This window comes from Plectrocnemia conspersa, unplaced genomic scaffold, assembly GCF_051122295.1.
Source record: "Plectrocnemia conspersa isolate PC_06_02 unplaced genomic scaffold, ASM5112229v1 ptg000009l, whole genome shotgun sequence".
Taxonomy (NCBI): domain Eukaryota; kingdom Metazoa; phylum Arthropoda; class Insecta; order Trichoptera; family Polycentropodidae; genus Plectrocnemia; species Plectrocnemia conspersa.
The window spans coordinates 5,520,480-5,544,535 of NW_028277173.1; the positions used below are offsets into that span (position 1 = coordinate 5,520,480).

At 28.0% G+C, this 24,056-nt stretch overlaps 4 protein-coding genes across 11 annotated transcripts in view; 1 reads left to right on the forward strand and 3 right to left on the reverse strand.

Moving 5' to 3' along the window:
• Positions 1 to 24,056, forward strand: part of LOC148231685 (uncharacterized) — a 534,843-nt gene that overhangs the window by 244,035 nt on the left and 266,752 nt on the right. The window lies entirely within an intron of this gene.
• LOC148231686 (uncharacterized) overlaps positions 1 to 24,056 on the reverse strand; it is a 58,462-nt gene that overhangs the window by 29,053 nt on the left and 5,353 nt on the right. Inside the window, exons 2-3 of the mRNA XM_088193558.1 lie at positions 19,891 to 21,417; positions 801 to 2,257 (exon numbers count right to left, since the gene is read on the reverse strand). Coding sequence (XP_088049684.1) covers positions 805 to 2,257; positions 19,891 to 21,417 — 2,980 coding nt within the window. The 3' untranslated portion in view covers positions 801 to 804. The remainder of the gene's footprint in view (positions 1 to 800; positions 2,258 to 19,890; positions 21,418 to 24,056) is intronic.
• Positions 5,382 to 7,357, reverse strand: LOC148231689 (uncharacterized). The gene has a single exon (XM_088193437.1). It carries the CDS (start codon positions 7,251 to 7,253, stop codon positions 5,454 to 5,456), a length of 1,800 nt encoding a protein of 599 aa, XP_088049563.1. The 5' UTR covers positions 7,254 to 7,357; the 3' UTR covers positions 5,382 to 5,453.
• Positions 13,982 to 15,429, reverse strand: LOC148231690 (serine protease gd-like). The gene has a single exon (XM_088193439.1). It carries the CDS (start codon positions 15,389 to 15,391, stop codon positions 14,042 to 14,044), a length of 1,350 nt encoding a protein of 449 aa, XP_088049565.1. The 5' UTR covers positions 15,392 to 15,429; the 3' UTR covers positions 13,982 to 14,041.

Below are 24,056 nucleotides of genomic sequence, written 5' to 3' on the forward strand. Positions count from 1 at the left end.
TCAAATTACGTGCCTTGTAATCTGTCATTATCTTAGGAAAATATTTTACTAATAATAAAGTGCACGCAATAAAATATATTTTTAAAATATGAGATTTAACTTTATTTAAAAAATCTTGAAAATTATATGTTGTTCTATTTTAAAACCATTGTAAATATTTTTTTTTTTTACTATTTAGTTTATTAAACTAAGCTATTTGCTACGATGATCTTAGAATACCTTATATTATAATATACCACTTTTTTTTTTTTGATGAAATAATATTAAAGTACTCAAAATATTTTTTTCATTAATTTATAAGAAAAGCGTAAACTAGCCCTTTACGGCCTCGGTGCTGTATATTAAATGTACATTTAAAAAAAAAAAAAAAAAAAAAAATAATATTAAAAAGATATCATTATAATATAAGTCAAAATCGAAACAGCTATTTTATTATATAAGGTTACTCTTTTTTAAGAACTTTTCTAAAGTAGTATAACTACTATTTTACAATGTTTGAATTACCTTGACATTGCTAGATTTTACTTTACTTGAGTTTTTATTTTATTAATAGTATTTTCTGCCCATCTAATGAACCTTAGTTATATTAGAAAAATATTTTTTATAATTATTTTTTTCTAAAATTTATATATTGTAATTTTTTATTCATTATTATTAAAAATGTATTTTAGGGTTAAAATTTACTTCCTATTTTGTCATATTTGTTTTTCAATTCATGACTAACGATTCTTCATTACTGGCGATGAAGGCCATATGTGTATTCCATGAATTTAGGTTTAGAATAATAATAACATAATTACCATTTTAAGTGATCGAAGCTCGTATCCAGTCGTCATACATTGCCACGTCTGTGTAAACAATGTATTTATCCAAATCGCAGGTCTTGGTCTTTGATACCGACAAGGAAACAATTCCTCTCAAGTACCACTTGTTGTTGTACGTCAAGAAAAGTCCTCCGCCTGAGTCTCCGACGCATGGACCGCTTCCATCTCTGCTCCCTGCACAAAAAGTCCTTCTCGAAGTAACCGGGAAATATTCCGCTCCAGTAGATCTGCATCTATCTACAGACACTATAGGAACTTTGATCATCTTAGGCTCATCTGAGAACAGTCCAGTCTCGTCTCTTCCCCATCCAACTACAGTGCCCATTTGGCCATCGATTAAATTTTGATTTTTCTCGAAAGACCAAAGGCAAACGGGTCTGATGTAAAAGTTAAATCTGACTATTTGAGACATCACCAGCATCGCAATATCGTTCTTGTTTTCGGCATTATGTGCCTCGTGCACGTTAATCAAAGATACTCCTCTATTGACGACAGTTTCGTCAGTCTCGTCATCCAGATTAAAAGCACCTAGTTTTAGTAGGAAAAGTTCTACCGGAAAGGGTAAAAGATTCGCTCTGGTGACACAATGAGCTGCTGTCACTACCACCATTCTAGATATCAAAGTAGCGCCACATCTGAACTCGCTCAAGATTTTTCCAGTAGATAATTTCATCCTCTTATATACTGCCACGATCCAAGGCCACTCTCCTTTGCTTGCTCTTTCGCCATGTGAGACGAGCGGTACAGATCTTTTGCTTTCTCCGCATACTTCATAATTAGGTGTCGTGCTTCGTTCTGGAATACTCTGTTTTTGATTCACATACTCAAAAATTGGCGTTTGTGGCTTTGGTGAAGTTGGTTGAACCTTTGGTATACTCATTCGTCGTTGAGTTTCGTAGATAAATTTCTGTGCTTGCTGTGGATTATTCTGTATAGATTCGAACACATCACTTGGAACTTCAATTTCATAAACTTTTTGCTGCTGTTCTTTTTGATTTGCACTGCTTCGCATATTTTGACTTTCGTATATAATATTTTGTGGCTGCATAGATTCAAATTTATCACTATGTACATTTATTTCATATATTTGTGCTTGATTTTGAGGAATGTTTTGCGTATTTTGCTGTTGATTTTGTGTTTTCGGTATGTTATCGGTTATATCAATTTCAAAGATAGTTTGTGGTTGTTGTTGAGATTGAAATCTATTGTTATACATTGTGTAAGGTTGACGATAATCATATCGCTGATGATGATTATGATAATTATAAGGATTTCTTCTGAAATCAATGCCAAAGGTTCTCTGTAATCCGGCCACAATGTCTGAATAAATGTTTTGTCCACCTGGATAATATTGTTGTTGGCAATAAGGAAAGTTGCAACTCAACACCACTAGCAATAAAATCAATTGAAAATGCACCATTTTAACTGTTATATATTATTAAAATATAATAGCGTGATTCTGCTTAGAAGCATGAAGACGCACTAACCAAGGTTTGAAGATTTTTATAAGATGGATGAAATCCACTCAGAAAAATACTTGCCGTCTCCTTTGACGTTTTTTATGTATTATTTTGTTAAAACCGGTATTCGAAATTCCAAATGCGTTGCTTTGAGAATAATATTTTGTGGTTAAGATTTTAATGGATATTTTATGTCAACATTAGTCTGGCAGACTTAAAATGCAAATTTTATTGTCGAGTCCTAGAACAATATTCTTTAATTTATACAATACTATTTTTCATTAATTATTATTTATTAATGATACGATAATTATTTTTTTAAATACTCATATAAAACGGACACAAATAAATAATTAAATCAATGGTAAAATTAAATCTTATTATATTTAAAAATATTTTTACAATATTTATTTTGTCGTTGGAAATTAGTAATTATAAAAAAATATATTAATTATAAAACTTGTCAATTAAAATTCAAATTAAATTTATAAAAGAGTTAAAACAAATTAAAGTGTATGTTTATTTTTTGCTTAGCTGAAATATGATTACCCTTCTTCTCGTTGTGGCTTCGTCTTCTATTTCATATCCTGTCTCTTGACTGCTATTTTAAGCCTTTGTCTTTCCTCCATCGATCTTTAATCCTTGCATGTGCCAGATAAATTTTCCATGGTTTATCACTTTGTATTTTTCTCCGAGTGGCAATACTTATCTTTTAAATTCTTATTTATAATAATTATGACAAACCATAAAACAAGATTATAAGATTCTATTCCCAAAGCTTATTTGTGATAAGCTGATTTAAAACATGTTTCCTAGTTTTTTTAATTTTATTTTTTTACACTTTAACAACTTTTGAAAAATATTTTAGGCATAAAGTGATTAAAAATAATTTAATTATATTTTTTAATGAAATAAAAAAATATAACAAACCTAGTATTATATTATCATCAGATAGATATAAAGTTTTGACGGTGTTTTTAATTGTGATATAAACAAAAATAAATTATGGATGAGGTGGCAGATCGTTAATTAAAATATTAAAAAAAATGGTATAAACATTTTTATTTAAAATTTTGAAAGAAGCATACAACTTATTTATTTTTAATAAATATAAATTAAAAATATTTATATACCAATATTGATATAGTGTTTCTATATTTTTAAATTGACTAGTAACAAAGTTAGTTGTATATAGATTAAAAAGTCAAATATTGAAATAATTTAAAGGCTATTTAAGTATAGGAAAGCAAAAAATATTATGTGAAAAAAATACTTTTTGTGTGTAAAATGGAGTGAGGTTTATTATCGTTTGTGTTATGTTAAAATAATGTGATAGATGTTGTTAAAAAGTGTGCATTATTTATTTTTTTGCGAATGATACACTGATTTAATATGAGAAGTGGAAGTGCTAAATAATAAAGATTTAATAATAGATTACAATAAAATACAGATGTAACTAATGTGAACTATATTTGGTGTTTAATATATTTAATTGATACAATTCAGTTCTTATAGGAATTAGAAATAAATCAAAATCTATAAAAACATTTAAAACTTATGTAAAATAATAATATTCTAGTAGTTCTGGATAATTATTACAGACATACATATATTTCGAGCAATATGCGTTAGATTCTAAAATTCATAATTTTTGAGAAAATCACAATTATTTTCAATGACTTTAGTTTTTTATTTATTTCTAAAATACATGATAAAATGTACATAAATAAAAAATCAGAATGCAAAAACTGTACAAAATATATGTGCAAAATATGTTTTTTTAGTATTTATATTATATATATACTTGACAAATAAAAGTAATATAGAGTAATAATAAATAATGAAAAAATGTATTATTTCAATATACATATAATAAAATAAAAATATAATTTTAAATAGGATTAGAAATATCTAGGTGTAAATACATAATAAAACAAGCTACTAATATAAAATATGTAATACAATAATTTTATTTTAATTAAAGTACAATAATAATATATATTATATGCTATATGAATTATGTGAAACTATGTTGCAAAAATTACTAGTTAATCTATTTTTATTTAAAATTACTCTCATTGTCCTATTTTATAATTTTAGTTTATTTAACATATATTCAATATTGTTATTATTGCTATTTTTATTACATATTTCAATAAAAACGTTTATTTATTTATTTTATCTATAATTACTCTATATCACTTTAAAATATCGACTATTTATAATTATTATAAAAACGTATTTTAAGCATTTATTTTTTACATTTTTCGAGTTTTGATTTTTATTTTATTAATATATCCCAAAAGTATTTTATTAATTCTAAATTTAAATATCGATTAGAGCATTAAAAAAATCTTTTCAATTTTTGAGGAAAATATCTTATATTTTTTTTTTAATTTAAAGTTTTACCAAATATTCACATTGATTATTAATTTTAGCATATATTTAACATGTTTTACCAATTTCTTAAAATATTTGTTTCATATAATTATATAAAACTATTTTGTATATTTGAAAGATTGAAATGGTTCCATTATTTCGTAAAAAATAAAAACGTGTGTAGACTTAATACTAGAATATTAGATAACTTAAGGTTAGAGAGATTTTAAAAGTGAATATGATCTAAGAAATATTTTTTAAATCTGTGAATTTATAGAACAATCTGCAGAAGTAAAAAATTAGGTAATTAAAAATATGGACTAAAAACTTATATTTGTACATTAGACTTTAATTTAAATTTTGTATATAATACTTTTTTTTTTATTGATGTCATATTTTATATTTATGTTTTTGTATGTTTCAAGTTAAAATAAAAAAATACATTTTAGCTATTATATATAAGTTATTAAAATAAATATTAAAAAACTAAATTTTTTTAAAGTATTTTTACAATTATTTATCTAGAAAATCACCATATGTCTTAAACGATTTTATAACATTTTAAAAGCATGAAAAAATTTAATGGTGTTAGTAATAAAGTGTGCTTGAATCGAATGATAACTTTATCTTTTATAGTGAAAAAAAATTGCAACTCCATATGTAAAACTTAAATTATTATTATATTTAATTGTAGTATGACTTTTTTAAACCAGTGTTGTGACATGTTTATAAGCACGTTTATTCATAGATCATTGATAGATATACAATTATTTAATTAAATTATTGTACGTTACTTAAGTCTTTCGCGTATCCAGTTATCATATTTTGCAACGTCTGTGTATATAACATAATTATTCAAATCGCACGTTACCGTTTGCGTTACTGATAACGACACTAGGCCCCTCAGATACCATTTGTCGTTATATTTTAAAAATAAACCCCCACCAGAGTCTCCATTACATGGTCCACTGCCATCTCTAGCACCAGCGCAAAATGTCTTTTCGCTGGTGACCGGAAAGTATTTTTTTCCAGCATTTCTGCATCTTTGCACAGACAATATGGGAACTTTCACGGTTCTCGGCTCAGCTGCAACAGATCCGGTTTCGTCTTTTCCCCATCCTACCACAGTTCCCTGCTGACCATCAATTGAATTCTGACTATCATCATATGGCCAAAGGCAAATCGGTCTTATGTAGTAGTTTAACTTAACTATCTGAGACATGACCAACATGGCGATGTCGTTCTTCTTCTCTGCGTTGTAGTCTTCGTGGACTTTGATCAGCGAAACTCCTCTACTGACCACCGTTTCGTCTGCCTCGTCATCTAGATTGAAAGCTCCGAGTCTAAGAAGTAAAGTCTCTGTAAGATCAGGCAATAGATTTGGTCTTGTCACGCAATGGGCTGCTGTTACCACAATTTTTTCAGATAATAGAGTCGATCCGCATTTGAATGTGTTTTGTATATTACCAGTGGATATCTTGTTCTTTTTATATACTGCTACCAACCAAGGCCAATCTCCCTTTGTCGCTCTATTGCCATGAACGATTAGAGACACTGTTTGCTTGCCCCTTCCGCACGAATCATAGTCGTTCTGATTTGCATTTATCGTCGGTTTGCTGTTAAATATTTGCTCAAAATCGTAGTTTTGGACTGGTTTTCGTTTTTCTGGTTCTGGTTTAGTGAAAGTAGTGACTTTCTGTGGTTTACTTGTGAATAACTGCGATGGCTGCTTAGGTATTGTGAAAGCAGGCTGCTGAGAACTAATGAAACTAGGCTCTTGAAAATCGGTGAATGTAGGACTCTGAGAGTTGATGAAGCTAGGCTGCTCTGGACTGCTGAATACAGGTCTTTGGGAGTTGACGAAGCTTGGCCGCTGGACATTTACGAAGCTGGGCTGTTGTGTATTGGTAAATACTGGACTCTGCGAGTTGATGAAGCTAGGCTGCTGAGGCTCGATAAATTTCGGCGGCTGAGCATTGATGAAGTTAGGCTGCTGAGTGTCGATGAAGTTAGACGGCTGAACATTGACGAAGCTGGGCTGGCGAGTTTGGATGTAGTTAGGCTGCTGAACGTTAATGAAGCTAGGCTGCTGAGGCCTAATGAAGTTTGGCTGCTGAGGTCTAATAAAGCTTTGCTGATTACCTATTTCAGGTCTCTGCTGCGAGTAAATAAAGTTAGGCTGCTGTGATGGGTATCTCTCAATATTTATCGGTTGATGGAATCCATTTTGCATGTAGGAAGGCTGAATGCTCAATGGTTGTGCAAAATATTGTTGATGCTGATGACTCTGTCCATGACCACCACTGGATATTGGATTATATTGTTGTTGCTGACTAAAACTTGGACCACCACTGGATTGACTAAAACTTGGACCACCGTTGGATTGACTAAAACTCAGACCACCGCCGGATTGACCAAAAAGTCTGTTAATGCCACTTTGTATGCCATTGACAAAACCAGATAATGAGTTGCTCGATCCTCCCGCTCCTCCTCCTATACCTCCAAATATTGAAGGTAGGAATTGTAACTGGCACAATTGAAAGACACAACACAAGATTATCAGAGCGAAAATATGTCTAAAACGCGCCATTATGCTAATTTGATTTATATATATCTTTGACGATTAAATTAGCGATGTTAAGGCAGTGGCGTCATTCTGTTCGCGAGTTTAAAAACGTACTAACGCTGCCATAGGGATTTTAAATAAAATTATATTAATTTAACCATAAAATGTCGTTTTCGGAAAAAACTGGTTTTGAAAAGTCATGCTTTTAAAATGACAGGTATACCTGTGTCTGTCATTTTATTGTATTTGACAATATACGTGTAAGTCTAAAAGTATCAGACCTCACATTTTAATACATTAAATTTTTCATACATAAATAGTATCTGCAGTTTTTTTTAATTATCTTAGTGTTTATTTAATAATCAGTTAAATCAGATTTGACAATAATATTTTTATGTATGTTTAGTACAATATCAATATATGGCAATTATTTTTAAAAACATTGCATACCGATTATATATTATTTTTGTTACCGTTCAATCATATTATTTCAAACTGTAGATCTCGTACTAATGAAAAAGTTTGTTTAAAAATGGTTGGGAGCTACTGGTTAGCTTTAAATATGTCGAGATCATTTCACGGTCAAATATTAGCTACTATCCTTTAGAATACCTTTGAAATACGTATGAGATTGATGAATGTTCATATGAAGGCTGAAAGATGGTGATGGGATATAACTAATAAATAAAGGACTCTATACGAAAAAGTTGAAAAAGCAGATCATGGAAGTCAGAGAGTTCTCGCTGGCGTGTCTAGTTGTATTATTGTCGGCTGGCATTTGTCGTGCTATGCTCTCTGTATGATTCGCTAATGTCTTTCATGTCGATGTCTCCTGGCTTGTCTTTGCTGTTATAACTCTGTGATGTATCCGTGTCATCTCTCACTGCGTCATCCTCTCTGTTACCAACTGTCATATATTTTATAATGCTGATTCAACACAGCTTCGTTAAATCGTAGATAAAGATGTTTGCGAAATATTATATGTGTTTAGCCCAAAATGGTCCAGATAGATACTCAGTCGATAGAATACCAGAGTTAAGGAATAATAGTAATTTGCGCAGGGTAGAATGTATTGTCTAGCGCGCGTCCTTTCCAAACAAAGAGTAGTTTTATGACGATACTTAAGGGTGAATAATGTGATATTAAGTGGTCCATGGATTATTTTTTTGTATTTGTAATATTTAAATCAGTCAATCTGTAGATCTCGTACTCATAAAAAATATGTATAAAAAGGGTTGGGAGCTACTAGTTAACTTTTGTGGTCAAATATTAGCAAAAAAACTTTATATTACCTTTGAGATAAATATGAGATTAATAAATGTTTATAAAAAGGTTGACAGATGGTAATGTGATATATGTAACTAATATATAAAGGACTCGATATGTGTTATCACCGGAAGACACAAAAGAGACGAGGAGAAACTATTTTATCTAATATGATATCAGTGACATCCTTAGTTTAAATGACTGAATAAATATGTTACAGTAAATTAACAGTTTACATACGTGTTTTTGTTGTTGTATTGAGGTAAAATGACAAAACGCACAAATTTTTACACACGGTATTCAATGTGTTAATCAAGTCAATCTCAAAATAAATAGTAAAAAAAATGTAAACACACTAAAGTTATTTTATAAGAATGTGTTTTGTATTTATTTTGCAATAATTTAGTATTATATATTAAAATTAGTAATGCTTTAGTTAATGAATTAATATTAGATATTTTTCTATACATAGTAAAATATTAAAAAGACTATTTGAAGTAAAGCTACAATATTATTAATAAAAATATAAATATTATGATAAATGTATATATATTTAAGGTCCTGAATTTTTATTGTTATCATTATTACGAGAGTGTATGAGAGTTGAACATTTTTTCACACGTAAAGTAATAAGAAAAAAATGCATTAAATTACATTTTTTTTTAATATATCACATATTTTAATGTAAATTATTAACCTTTTGAATTTCATAAACATAATAATAACACTTAAAGCTAATCAAAAAATAGCAACTGTAAAACAAGTAAATATATTTTTTATTAAATAGCTATATTTTTTTGCACTAATTAAATTAAATACTAACTAAAATAAAAGTATGAATTTTATAAATAAAATATTAGTGATTTCTTTTATCGTCTTCAATAAATACGATAGAAATTACAGTTAAAGGGTTTTCAACTCAATCACACAATTTATACACCACATATAATCAAAAATTAGGGTATATGTTGTTAAATAAACCTACCATTTTCTCATAATAATATTTCCAATAATAGCAATAAGTTAGCCTAAATTATCCTTATCATAAATATCTTAAAAATTGCTAAAACCTGTTTCAAATAGTATACAATACATAAAAAAATCATATCAGCAAAAGCTGGGTAGTAAAAATCGGGTAGGTTTCTGTATGTGAAAACGTTTTTTTTTATATATTTCCATGTTGCTAAAAAAGGTTAATGTATTTTATTTATTAGTAAATTATTCTAAATATTCAATGCAGTGTCTTCACTCTAAATAAAGGTTTATTTTAAAATTAATAATTTACTTTATTGGCTTCTAACACTGGTCTCTTGCGTCAGTGTTAAAAAAAATATGAAAAAATAGTATATATTTTTAATAAAATTTTATCATTATGTTTATGATAAATTCTACTATTTTTTTATTTTTGTGAGTATCACACAGAAAATAAGTAGAACTTGAAGTATCTAACCCAAGAATAATATATTTTGTAGTAATTTTAGTATGCTTAATTACCAGTCAATAGAATCTTATGTCAATAGTTGCGTTATTTTTTTCTAATTAAAAAATATTGCCGCGTTTACTAAAACTATTAAAAAATAATACTATATTTTTCAAAAAAAAAAATAAACGAGTAAAAAAAAATAATTGTCGTGGTAAAACGACTTAATAATATTTTTGATGTAATCGCAATAAAAGTTATTTGTTTTATTTATTTAAATACTTTTACTTAGATTACTATGAAATATAATGGTTAAAAAGTATGAAAGATATCATTCTTAGGTCAGATACTTCAAGCTTAATCTGTTTTTTTGTGTGAGATTTGGAAAAATTTATTAAAAAATGTAGAATTTATTATAAAAATATTTGGTATTCTTAGAATATGACAAAAAATCGATATGGATATTTATAAATGATAATTTTTCGTTATTAAAAATATATACATATAATATAATATTTTTTTAAATATTTTTTTCTACACTGACGCAAGAAAGCGATGCTAGGAGCCGGTCGAGTAAATTAATAATAATAAAAAAATATTTAGTTTTTAACATAAATTAAATTATTATATATAGAGAAAAATGTAGGTGTCGATATCACTATAATATTTTATTAATGTTTTAAATTTATATTTTAATGCAATTTTTTTATTATTATTATTTCGGGTTTCAAGCCCGAAGATTGGTGACTTTGGAGCCAAAGAAAATATTGATTTTATAACATAAATAAAATTATTATATATAGAGAAAAATGTAGGTGCCGATATCAGGCGGTGGAGTAGATAAAGCAGGTCATTGAAGTTGTATTAATGTCGCTAGCGTGTCAAAGTTGTATTATTGTCGGTCGTTATGTAGTGGAGAAGCTAGTATTTGTCGTGATATGTTCTCTTGGTGCTCTCTGGATGATCCGCTGATGTCTCTAGTGTCGATGTAGTCACCTGGCTTGTCTCTGCTATTATGATGTGTCATCTCTCACTACATCTTCCTCTCTGTTACAAACTGTCATATCTTTTATAATGCTAGTAAAGGTATTTGCGAGCCAGATAGCCTCTTAGGCGATCGATCACCGAGAGTTTAGGAATAATAGTAATGTGCGCATAGTAAAATGTATTGTCTAGCGCGCGTCCTTTCCAAACAAAGAGTAGTTTTGGCGAAACTTAAGGGTGATTAACGTCTCAAGGTTAATGTGATATTAGATGGTCTGTGCAATATTTTTAAATATTAATGTATATTGTGTATGGTCTCATTTTCGAAACGGATTGATCTTAAGTTATAACAAACTATACTGGTGGTTGAACTATATATTTTCTTATTATTTCATTTAATTGTATTGATAAAATGTCTATTTTTTATATTTTTCTGATACTTTTGTACCTACATATTATTTATGTTTTTAGCTTCAGCTTGAAATAATGTTTTTTAAATGATGTAATTTTTTTTTAAATAATTTATTTTTCCAATTTTTAATATTGTTGTGTTTGATAAAAACTAATTACGACTAAAAATATTATAAAATATGAATTAGTACATATTTAAAAAATCTAATGGTTTGTTATTATATGTGTATACAAAAAAGTCTGGGTTAAATCCAGATAACCAAATACTTGAATGCCAAATTTTGAAACACTGCAATAATATTTTTCATGATGAATTTAAAATTACATCAAAAAATAATCCATTTATATAATTTATAAGAATTAAAAATTATATACACCTATATTTAAAGCTTACCAAAATATTCAAAATAAACGCAAAAACAAAATATCTGATATAAAATAAGACGATGGGTTTCAAATTTTTTGTAAAACGAATACAAATAAAAAGTGGTATAATAGTGGCCTAAGTCAACGACTTATGAATAAAAAACTTGGTTTTAAATCTCGTATAGACCCGAGTTATTTTTTTATTTCTATGCTGCTTGGGAGATCAAAATTAGTGATTATTTCTTCGGTCAAACATCGTTAATCAAGTTTTCCTAAATTTTCCTAATCTCATCGATAAATATCGTGATGAATAAACAAAATAAAATCAAGACATCTGTTGACTGTATTTTGTACTAATGCTTAAAATTGATTAAATATATGCCACTAACACTAATTTAAACACTTTGATTTCAGTCAGATGTCTCACAATTTACTTAGTAGTTTTTGATTGTGAAATGACTTTGTAGTTAAGAGGTAAAAAAATTATCTTCTTTAGACCGCGTAATACGGGTACCGCATAATTTGATGAATAGCTATACCTAGTATTGTTTTGTTAAAGCTTAAGTTTAATTTTTATGATATTACAAAAAATGATGATTTCTATTTTTAAGTGTTTTAATTTTTAAATGATATTTTTGTAATAGTTTTATTTTTAATAAAATAATTCGTTTTTGCAGATAAATTTGTGAGCTATATAAACATTAGCAAAGTTATTTTTAATGCTAGTAAAAATATCAATAAATAAAATGTGCATTTAAATAAATACAAGAAATAAAATGTTTTTTGGCAATCGGCATTAAATGGTTAAAATAAAAGAGTGTTAAATTTATATACATATATATATAATTGTATAAATAAAAATATGTATGTATCAGAGATTAGTATATAATTACCAGTCAATAGAATATCTATATCTAAATATTTAATATTTTAATAGTATTATTGTTTGTGTTATATATTATTAGTGCGTCAGATAGTGGTTAATTAATTTAAACAGACAACTTATTAATTCTGTTTCATCAACAAATTGTATTAATTATTAATAAAATACTTAAATAGAAACAGGATACAAACTATCACTCCATTAATCGCATAAATTATATACCAAATATTTTTTTCATGGTTTACAATATTTAAAAAATAGTATAATAATAACCATTATTAAAAACCAGATTCAGTTTAAAAATACAAAATTAAAACATATTAACATATTCTTTTGTATAGTTGTAAAGTTATGGCGTATAGTATATACGTGTTAAATATATTATTTTAATATAAATAAATTAATTTTATTTATAAAATGTTGTTTAGCAGGTTTGTGTTAGAATACGATTATATTAGTTGTTACATGGAATTTTTTTTTTCATTGTAAAAAAAAAATTAAATTATCTTAAAACGTATCTAATGTCTTTATTACAATTAGTCTTATTATATATTTTTTTGCTTACTTCTAGTATTTATTAACAATAAAATTTTAATGCATATTATACATATAAAAAAATCAGAACGTTTCAAATAATTAATTATGTTATTATTATCATTCTCTTTAACTCAGAAATAACGTTAAACTATTTTCTCACTCAATGGATAGTTGCTCAAATAAAAAATTTACTGAAACCAGTTAAATACAAGACGATAACGCTTTCCACAAATCGATAAGTATCTTACCAGTTACGTCAAAAATATTATTTAAAATAATAAATGAGGTAATAGAAAAACTAAACATATTACAAAATTATAATTTGGTTGGAAAAATATAATATAGAAGACTTAAAAATTAAAAATACTGCTAAGCCGTATTCTTTGAAATAATCCCATGAACTACTCTTTAAAATTAGGAGACTCTTTAGGTGTTATTTTTTTGAACCATTATATGTATATTTTTTATTATATATTAAATACAATAATTGCTTATTGTCTAAATAGACTATAATGAATAGATTATAATATTTACATATTAAAATTTAAATGACTGTAAAATAATATTATATAATACCCCAAGGCATGACATGTCAACTGATATTCGATAATGAGTTAGCAGTTTTACCATGAGTATGTTTGACATTTGCATTTATATTTGTATTATCGAAAAATATTTTAAGAGGAAAATAAACGTTTTTCTGTTACACGAATCTGTTAAAAAAGTAATTAAAGCATGAATTATTTTACATAACATTTTATTTTACTGGAAAAATATGATAATTAATATTATTATATATTACGACTATTATGATATTGTAAATAAAATTTATTTCTAAAATTATTTCAAATGCAATAGTTATTAAAAAAATACGACGCTAGCACATTTTTAAATAGGATAATGTATATTTATTTTTATCACAGTTTTATTCACAAATTGTCACATTTATTCTAATGAACTTTTAATCCAATCACTGAATTTTGCCACGTCCGTGTACACTACGTATTCGCTTACATCACACTTGCCAGTCTTTGACAAAGAGAGCGACACTAAACCCCTGATTGTCCACCTTTTATTTTCGTACACGTACAGTCCATCTCCTGAATCACCCTTGCAAGGTCCTCTTCCGTCTTTTCCTCCAGCGCATAGAGTATTTTCCGAAGTCAGTGGAAAATACTGAACGTTGGCTTCTCTACATTTGGCCATAGATAATATAGGCACGTGGACAAGACTAGGTTCTGAATTAATGTTTCCGTTTACATCTGCACCCCATCCTACGACAGTTCCTTCCTTTCCATCTACGTACTTTTGATCACTGTTCGTTGACCAAAGACAAACCGGTCTTATGTATTTGGTGAAAGTAGCGGGCCTGTTCATAACCAAGATTGCTATATCGTTGATAAACTCTTTATTATTCTCATGCACTTTAATTTTGGACAACTGTCTAATATCCACTCCATCATCATAAGAGTCTTCTAAATCATGAGCACCTAGTTTTAAAAAGAGGGTATTCACAGGCCTCGTTCTTTTATCTGCTCCAACTACGCAATGAGCTGCCGTTACGACAGATTTTTTAGAAATCAAAGTTGAGCCACAATGATAAGCGTCACCATTATTTCTTCTTCTATAGACTGCCACAATCCACGGCCAATCTCCTTTAGTTATTCCAATTCCATGATGTATGAGCGAAACAAACTTCTTTTCGACCCCGCAAGTGGCGTAATTATTCGCTGGCGGTATCATATGGATATGTGTATCGTGAATCGAATAGCTTTGCTTATCAGCTATTGATTGTTGATAATTTTGAGTAGTATAATACATGTTCTGAGTCGTTGCATAGCGTTGAGTCGTAGACTGAGGTCTATTAAGCAATGTAGGCCAATATGTCAATTTATAAGTGTGATTCAGGGTGACGATGTTTTCATCAGCCACGTCATCGTGGCAGATTGACACTCCATTAAAGTTGATATTGACGACCCTCGGCAAGGGATTGGAAAATGGAAAGTTGATTTTGTATAGAATAGGTCTTTTGCTTAAAATGTTCTTGATGACTTCATCGGTATCCTGCACCACTTGTATCTTTCCAACGTTGATAAATGAACTTGATCGAGGTAACACAAGAGTTACATTAATCGTTTGATGTCTATACGGCACTGTGTTATGCGCCGAAATCAATCCGAAAACTTTGTTATTGTCAAATGAGTATTTAAATACGCCAGGACATGGAGATGTTGGCACTTGAGAGTTTACGTAGCCGAGAATCAGTAGTAACGAAATCGCGAATTTCACCTCCATCTCCAATGGGCGTCGTACAGACGCGAAAGGCAAAAGTTGACTGGATCGTTAAATTTGCTTTTGGGATATTATATAGCACTAAATTAATTCGGTAATAATGTTATTCGATATTGACTAACACTTTTCGATACAAAATTTATAAAAAAAGTTATCGTGAATTTTTATGATACTCTCTTTTGAAATAAACATGTTTTTTCTTGTAGTATGTTTTACTGGAAGTGTGGAACCAGTGCAAAAAATGACTTTTTTGATATTTGGGTGTAGAGTATCCGGTTCGCAAATATTTTTTTATTATTATTAAAAAAATCGCTCTGAAAATTTAATAAATATATCGCGTCCTATTTAAATGTAGCATTGTATTATATACACATATGTTAATATGAGCTTTTAAATATGCTAAAAAATAGAAAAAAAAGCTTTAATGTGTCGATGAGAAAGTCAGCAAAAATGTCTTGGCATGAAAGGTCTGCTTTATATCTCAAGCTATTTTAGAAACATCTAGTTCACTTCTACATTTTTCATATTGAATAACATAATACTAAGCTTGTATTTGTTGATTTTACTCCTCTACCATTAAAAAACGCATGACTATTGCAATTTCAAGAAATACTGTGTTTGTATTGCATACTTGATTTTTGCTTATTATTATTAATTCAAAGATAATATTAGTTCGAAATAGCGTAGTTGTCTAAACTGGTAACCCAAAAGTCATGAGTTCAGGCCCCGACAGCAGACTCGATTTTTTATTTATAGAAATGCGCAAGTGACTTATATTAATTGTAAATATTAATACACATATTAATTTACTTTTATTTGTATAGTTGGCACCGATTCACCAAGCGTACTTATATTTAGTAATATTTAAAAAATGTTTGTAATTTACATTTTGACTTAAGCTATTGAAAAAAAAATCTAATGATGCGTAAATATTTTTTTAATATAGCATAATAAAATAGATGTGCCTTTTTTCTGCATGCTTAATTAGTACTGCTACCGCTCTTAAATAAAATGCAAAATTTCTGTTTATTTACAAAATAATACATTTTTCCAAATACAATATATTTAAAAATACTCGTGTTTTTTTTTAATTATGCGTGATTAGTACTGCTACCTGTATCCGGAAAGTATATGTCACACTGTTTTTAATAAAAAAAGAATAGGAGGAAATTATTGTTTCACTTAAGGCGTCGTATTTTTTTATTATTTTGTATTGAAATATACGTGTCTTTTTATTTTATGCGTACTATTACATTAAAACTGAACTAAAAAGTTATGCCAATTTATAGAATGATAGACAATGTTTTAAAATTTTAATTTGCCTCATCCTCGATTAAGAAAAATACGATGACAATTTGATAGTATGTCAGAATTTTTTTAAATGTTATAATAAAATATACGTGTCTTCTAGTTTCATGCCTGATTATTACTGTTATCTGTCGACCGCTCTTAAAATTATATGCAAAATTTCTGATTATTTATAGAGTAATACAGTGATGATTTATAGCTTTAATTTGGCTTACCCTCGTAGAAAAAAATCTAAATATCATTTGCCAGCACAGGTTAATTTTTTAACCCGCCGCAGGTCGCACGGCGGCGCAGCGCTCACCTTATCAGTTTTTTTGATGCCGTTTTTTTTGTATGAAACATATTAACTTGCGGGTCCCTCTACTTTTCAAGAATTATGTTTTCTTCAATGTTGCAGGCTCAAACACGTGCTTACTAATTCGATATACATTTGGTTTTGCGTATTAGTTGTGTTATATCAAGGATCGAGAGAGATCGTTATTTACGCGGGTTAGATTCGTGCTGGAAATTTTATTTTTTGGTAGTTTTTTTTATTATTATTTATTTTTTTGTTGTTATTGTTATGTTTTTAATTTATTTTATAAATATATTTTATTTAACTCTTTTGATACATAGTATAAAAAAACTATTTTGAAATTTTTTTTCGATCCCTTAGATAATATAAACAAATTAAACAAATTTATCGCAAAGTTTGCAAATACAAATATTTAGGATAGAAACCTGACACTGCGATAATTCATCACCCAGAACCAAGTGAATAGAATCGTCCAAAATGTATTTTTTGCCCTAGGAAAAAAATCTCAAAATCACCATCAAATGCCACAAATACCAAAAATAAAAAAAATAATAAATATTCGATATTTAAACTTAAAAACATAAAGAACTGAGAGGCGGCTATTCGCTCAGGCGCGACCAACGGCGTATGCAATACTCGCGCGACCAACGGCGGGTTAAATATAATATGTAACAAAATACACGTGTTTTCTTATTTATACTTGATTAGTAATTCTACCTATCTCTGGAAAGTATATGTAAAACTTTTCTTATCAAAAAAAGAATAGAAGGCAGTTTTTTTTAGCTTGTAGCTTGATTTTTTATTATCATAATATAAAATACACGTTCCTTCTTACTACATACCTGATTAGTCGCTCTTTAAACTATATGCAACACTTCAGTGTTGCGTATAGTTTAAAGAGCGTTAAACTGAAAAAACTAGTCAATTTTTACAGTTTAAATTTAAATCACCTTTGTAACTTAAAATTTTTGAATATTTATAATAAAATATACGTGTCTTTTTGTTGTATTCCTGATTGTTTTTTGAGTTTTGTTTATAATATTTTACTATTTTAGCAATAATTCTGTGTTATAAAAAATAACCTAATTACGACAAAATATTTTTAGCTTTAAAGTAAAAATATTTCTAAATTGTTTTATAATAGTTTTAAAAGATATCAAAAATTTTTCGCTGCGCTGACAAATGATCATCGGACTTTTATTTTACGAGGATAAGTCAAATTGAAGCTTTAAAACATTACCCTATACTTCAGTAAATCACCAGAAATATTACATATAATTTTAAGAACGGCAGACTGTTAGTACTGTTATATATACAACATTTCTGGCAATTTACAGAATTATAAGGTATTGTTTTAAAGCTTTAGTTTGAAAAAAAAATCTGATATCATTTATCAGCGCGGCAAGATTTTTTTTGATATCTTATAGTAAAAAAATAATTCAACAATATCTTTATATTGAAGCTAAACAAGTTTTGGCATATTTTTTTTATAATACAGAATTTTTGTTAAAATAGTAAAATATTATAAACAAAACTCATAAGACATTTTAATAAAATGGTGATAGTGCATTATTACAATAAAATTCTAGATTTATTGCAAATTAAAATTAGATATTATTTTAAATATAATAAAGTAAATGAAAACGTGTGTTTAAGAGTAAATCTATTTAATTAAAACAGTTCTTGTAAATTGAAAATAAATCTCACCAAATACATAAATAAATTTATATTATTTTTTTTTAATTTAAAGTATACTCTTTTTTGATTAAAATTAGACTATTGTATTTATGCAAATTAAAAATCTTAGACAAACATCGTAGCAACAAATTTTAAGTTATTTAAACAATTTGACAACTTAATTTGGAGTAAGGTAATAACTGAACACTGAATTTAATAAATACTAAAGATACTTTTTATTAATCATAACGTAATAAATGTATTCTTTATAATTACAAATCTAAGCAACATGACTGGACAGGTTTCCCCAGTGCTTGATAATTGGCAAAATTTATATTATATGATACTTAATTGATCTAAAATACATGTATTACATTTTGTATTGATTTTAATGGTACTTAATTTGAATAATATATTTTAGTTGATTATTATACAAAAATATGTATATTAATTTGACGGTATTAAACCACATAAAAAATATTTTAACGAATAAAATTTTTAATAAAATATTAAATTTTAGAAGTTTAAAACTTTTGATTTATTAAGATGTGCAATGATAATAATTAAGCAGCTTATCTGATATTTTCAATCTGTTTAAAATAGTATTACTTTTATTGTTTATTTTCTTTTTTAAGTTCTTCTTTTTGTTTCACCCTTTGCGATTCTTCAATAGATAGTCAACTTTGACAGCATTTTTTTATTTATGTATTCATTATTTTATGAGTCAACTGACTCAAAATTATAAATTTCGTTAAACGCCATATAATAATATAAAAATAAAACATTTAACAACTATCTTGTTTAGCAGTATACATGTATTGTATTGATTATATTGCGATTATTATAACAAAACAATAAAAAATGTAAGCAGTCTTCTTGGTAAATTATGCATAACTAACAGCATATTTTAAATTTTATATATCAAACGCTACCTCTGACTGTGTTTTTATCGTTTATTAAAACTATTGCGTAGTAAACATCAATTGTGTCATCACTAAGTACTAATGAAAAAAAATAAAAATGTTCTTTAATTATATATTATCATTTTAATATTATTTAGCAATAAATAAATCAAATTTACAATTCACTATAAATAACATGTATTTCTAAAATTACAAGCAAATCTAGCACAACTTAAATGTTCTTATTTACAAGGACGCTAGGAAAACATGATATGTTTTTTTATCACAGTTGATCTACAATTGTCGATTGTAAAATTCACTCCATCGTTCTTCTAACCCATTCAATAAACTTAGCTACGTCCGTGTACACTACATATTCATTAAAATCGCACGCGTCTGTCTTTGACACAGACAACGACACTAAACCCCTGATTGTCCACCTTTTATTTTCATAAATGTACAGTCCATCTCCAGAATCACCCTTGCATGGTCCTCTTCCGTCTTTTCCTCCAGCGCAAAGAGTATTTTCCGAAGTCAGTGGAAAATACTGACTGTTAGCATCTCTACACTTGGCCATAGATAATATGGGCACTTTGACGAGACTAGGCTCTGTGTTCATGTTTCCATCTGCATCCGAACCCCACCCCACGACAGATCCTTGCTTTCCGTCCACGTACTTTTGATCATTATTCGTTGACCAAAGACAAACCGGTCTTATGTATTCGGTGAAAGTTACGGGCCTATCCATCACCAAGATTGCGATATCGTTAGTGTAACCCTGATTATCTTCGTGCACTTTAATCTTAGCCACTTGTCTAGTTTCTACTGTGTCGTCATATGAGTCTTCAAGATCATGTGCTCCTAGTTTTAAAAACACGGTATCCTGAGATATAGTCACTCCTTTAACGACAACACAATGAGCTGCGGTTACTACAGATTTATCTGATATCAAAGTTGAACCGCAGTGGAAATTGCCTCCGTTGTTGCTATTTTTGTATAATGCCACAATCCACGGCCATTCTCCTTTAACTGTCGCATCTCCGTTGTTTATGAGCGAAATGATCTTCTTTTCGACTCCGCATGTAGCGTAATTAGTCGCCTGTGGTAGTTGCTGTTGTGGTGGTTGCTGTGGTTGTCGCTGTGGTTGTTGATATTTATCTTTGTAAGTCGGATACCTTTGCTCATCATTTATTGATATTTCATTGGAGACGTCTTGAGTCGTGTATTGTGGGCGCCGAGTCGGTTGATAATAGTTGCGCGTCGTTTGATAATTTTGGTGGTTATTATAGTTATCGTAGTTATTGTAATTATCGTAGCGTGGAGTCGTAGGCTGAGGACTGTTGAGCAGCATAGGCCAAAAATCTACCCTAAAAGTGTGCTGTAGGGTGATCATGTACTGGTTTCCCTGATAGCTCTGGCAGATGGACTCTCCGTTGAAGTTGATGTTGACCACTCTCGGCAATATGTTGGATAATGGAAAATTGACTTTATACAGAATAGGTCTTCCTGCTAATATATTCTGGATCGCTTCGTTTTCACTCTGCATCATCTGTATGTTTCCAACGTTGCCGGTCGAATGAGGTAACGAAAGAGTTATCTGTATCTTCTGCGATTTATACGGCACTGTGTTTGGTGCCAGAATTAGTCCGAAATTGTTGAAATTGTCCGACGAATACTTGAATACACTCGGACATGGCGACGGTGGTTCTTGTGCGGCTACGCAGCCGAATATCAGTAGTACAAAAACTATCAGTGGTAGCTCCATATTGATGCGCGCGTCGTACAAGCGCGAAAGGTAAAGACTGACTGGACGCCCGTGACCGTCTTTCCGATATTTTGCTTGCCTTCTTATCCCCATGACAGACCACGTGTGTTTATATACATACGTATGTGGTATGCCGGTACGTAAACCCACTGTTTCATGATTCATTCATTGCGTGTATGACGTATGAGGATTTAAAAGCGCGTAGGGGAAAATGCGGAATTACCATCGGGTGCGGTGACTAAAATATATTTAATATCCAAAAAATAAATTAGGATTTTAAATATAATTTTCAGCTGATAATTAAAATTACTTATAATATAAAATTATACATTTAGCATATAAATATTATTAGATTTTAGTTGTAATATTTTTTTTTAATAGATCGATTCAAACATAATTGTCTAGAATTTATTTATTGAAATTAGCATCAGTTTTGCCATTGTAGTGATTTATAGAGTCTTATACTATAATTAAATGCTTGGTACTATAATTAGATGTGGGTAATTTATTGTAATAGTCGATCCAAAAGTAACAAAATTGGCGATGTCATAAAAAAATCATATAATTTTACAAGCGATTTGTATTTTTTTTATAATCTGAAGAATAAAACCTTACTGTAATTTAGTCAAGTCTTTATATATACTCTATCCTAATTAATATTTTTATTATATTTATATTTATTATTGTTGATATTTGGTTAACACATTTTGAATCAATAGAATTTTTTTTTATTAAAATTAGTGTCTGATTACACATATAAATTATTAAATCTTAGTGGCAAATATGATAATATGTAACGATAGAAAAATATTGCATACAATACAAAAAATATCATGACATTATCAATTAGGTTCATTGTAAATCTTTCATTGCAAAATTTAATAAAATCATCGATTAAAAAACTATGTTTATTATAATTTAAATCAGTACTGAATTTTACATTTAATTTTGATTATGGAATCTTTGTGGCAAATATTATAATATGTAATTTTAGCAAAATATTGCATTCACAAAAAATTATTCTATCATATTAATTACTTTTATTGTAATATGTAATACATCTTCGATTAAAACAAAATTTATTATAATTTTAAAATTAGTACTGAATTTTACATTTAATTGAAATTATATATTCTTTGTGGCAAATATAATAAACTGTAGTGTTAGCAAAATACTCCATTTACAAAAAATCATTCTATTATAGTAATTATTTTTATTGTAAATCATTCATTGCATTCATGTAATAAAATCACCGATAAAAAACTACATTTATTATAATTTTAAAATCAGTACTGAATTTCTTATTCAATTCAAATTATCGAATCTTTGTGGCAAATATTATCTGTTATGCTAGCAAAATATTGCATTACTAATATAAATCATTCCATCATAATAATTACTTTTATTGTAAATATTTCATTGCAACATGTAATAAAATCATCCATAAAAAACTTCAGTGCTGAATTTTACATTTAATTTAAATTATTAAATCTTTGTGGCAAATGTTTTAATCTGTAATGATAACAAAATATTTTATATTAATTACTTTATTTCAAATCTTTCATTGCAACGTATAAAAAAATTATCGTTAAAAACTATATTTTTTTTAATTTTAAAATCAGTACTGAATTTCACTTTTAATTTAAATTATCTAATCTTTGTGGCAATTAATTATAATCTGTAATACCAGCAAAATTTTTCCTATAAAAAATCATTTATCATTCACTTTTATAGTAAATTATTTATTGCAACGTGACATAGGCGCGATGTGTTACAACAGTGTAAACACAGTCAACAACCACTAAGTAAACAGTGAAAACACTATATCTAAATCAAAGTTTGTAAGGCAGTGACAACTATATTATAACTATTATTATAACCGTAAGAATGACCTGTCCGTTTCTAGTTTTGTATTTTTTTTTAATTATGAAATTTTTTTTTCTATACTTTTTGTGTATTTATTTATATAAACTGGATTTTATTTTGTTTCTATAATAAATAGTGATTCACACAAAAAAATAGAATATTAGAAATATTTATCAACCATCTATATTTTTCAAAATAATGCTTGGCATTCTTAGCATACACTGCCTAATTTCGCTTGGCATTAAAAGGGTTAACCAATATGCATATTTACTATGTATTACCATGCACGACTCAAATCATTATATTTATATATTTATCCATTAAAAAACGAAAATTTAGGAAAACCTAATTTATAATCATTAATCGAAATATTTTAATATATATATTACTATTTCTGATATTTTAGAAACCATTAAATTAAAAAAACAAACCCTATGATTATTAGCTTGAGATTATTATTATGCAACATCATAAAAATCACCCTTTAACCATTACTTATTATAAATCAAATAATCTTTACAGTAATGAGTTAAACATCACATTTTTCTATGATATATTAACCAAAATACCAAAATTAGCCTCAAATAAAATATAATAAAATATTTTTTATAATAGGTATTTTATTTGAAATCAGTATTTCATTGCACATATTATTAATAAAATCGTTTTTTTGTGGCAAATGATGGCAACAAAATATTTCATATAATAAAAATAATTCTATAAGTCAATTACATTTTCGTTTATTTTGCTGTAAATCTTCCGTTGCAACATGGTTTAACAGGCGTTAGTGCACAATCAAACACAATCAACCACCACAAATAAGATGTGAGGTCACTGGACTGAATCCGTAAATAT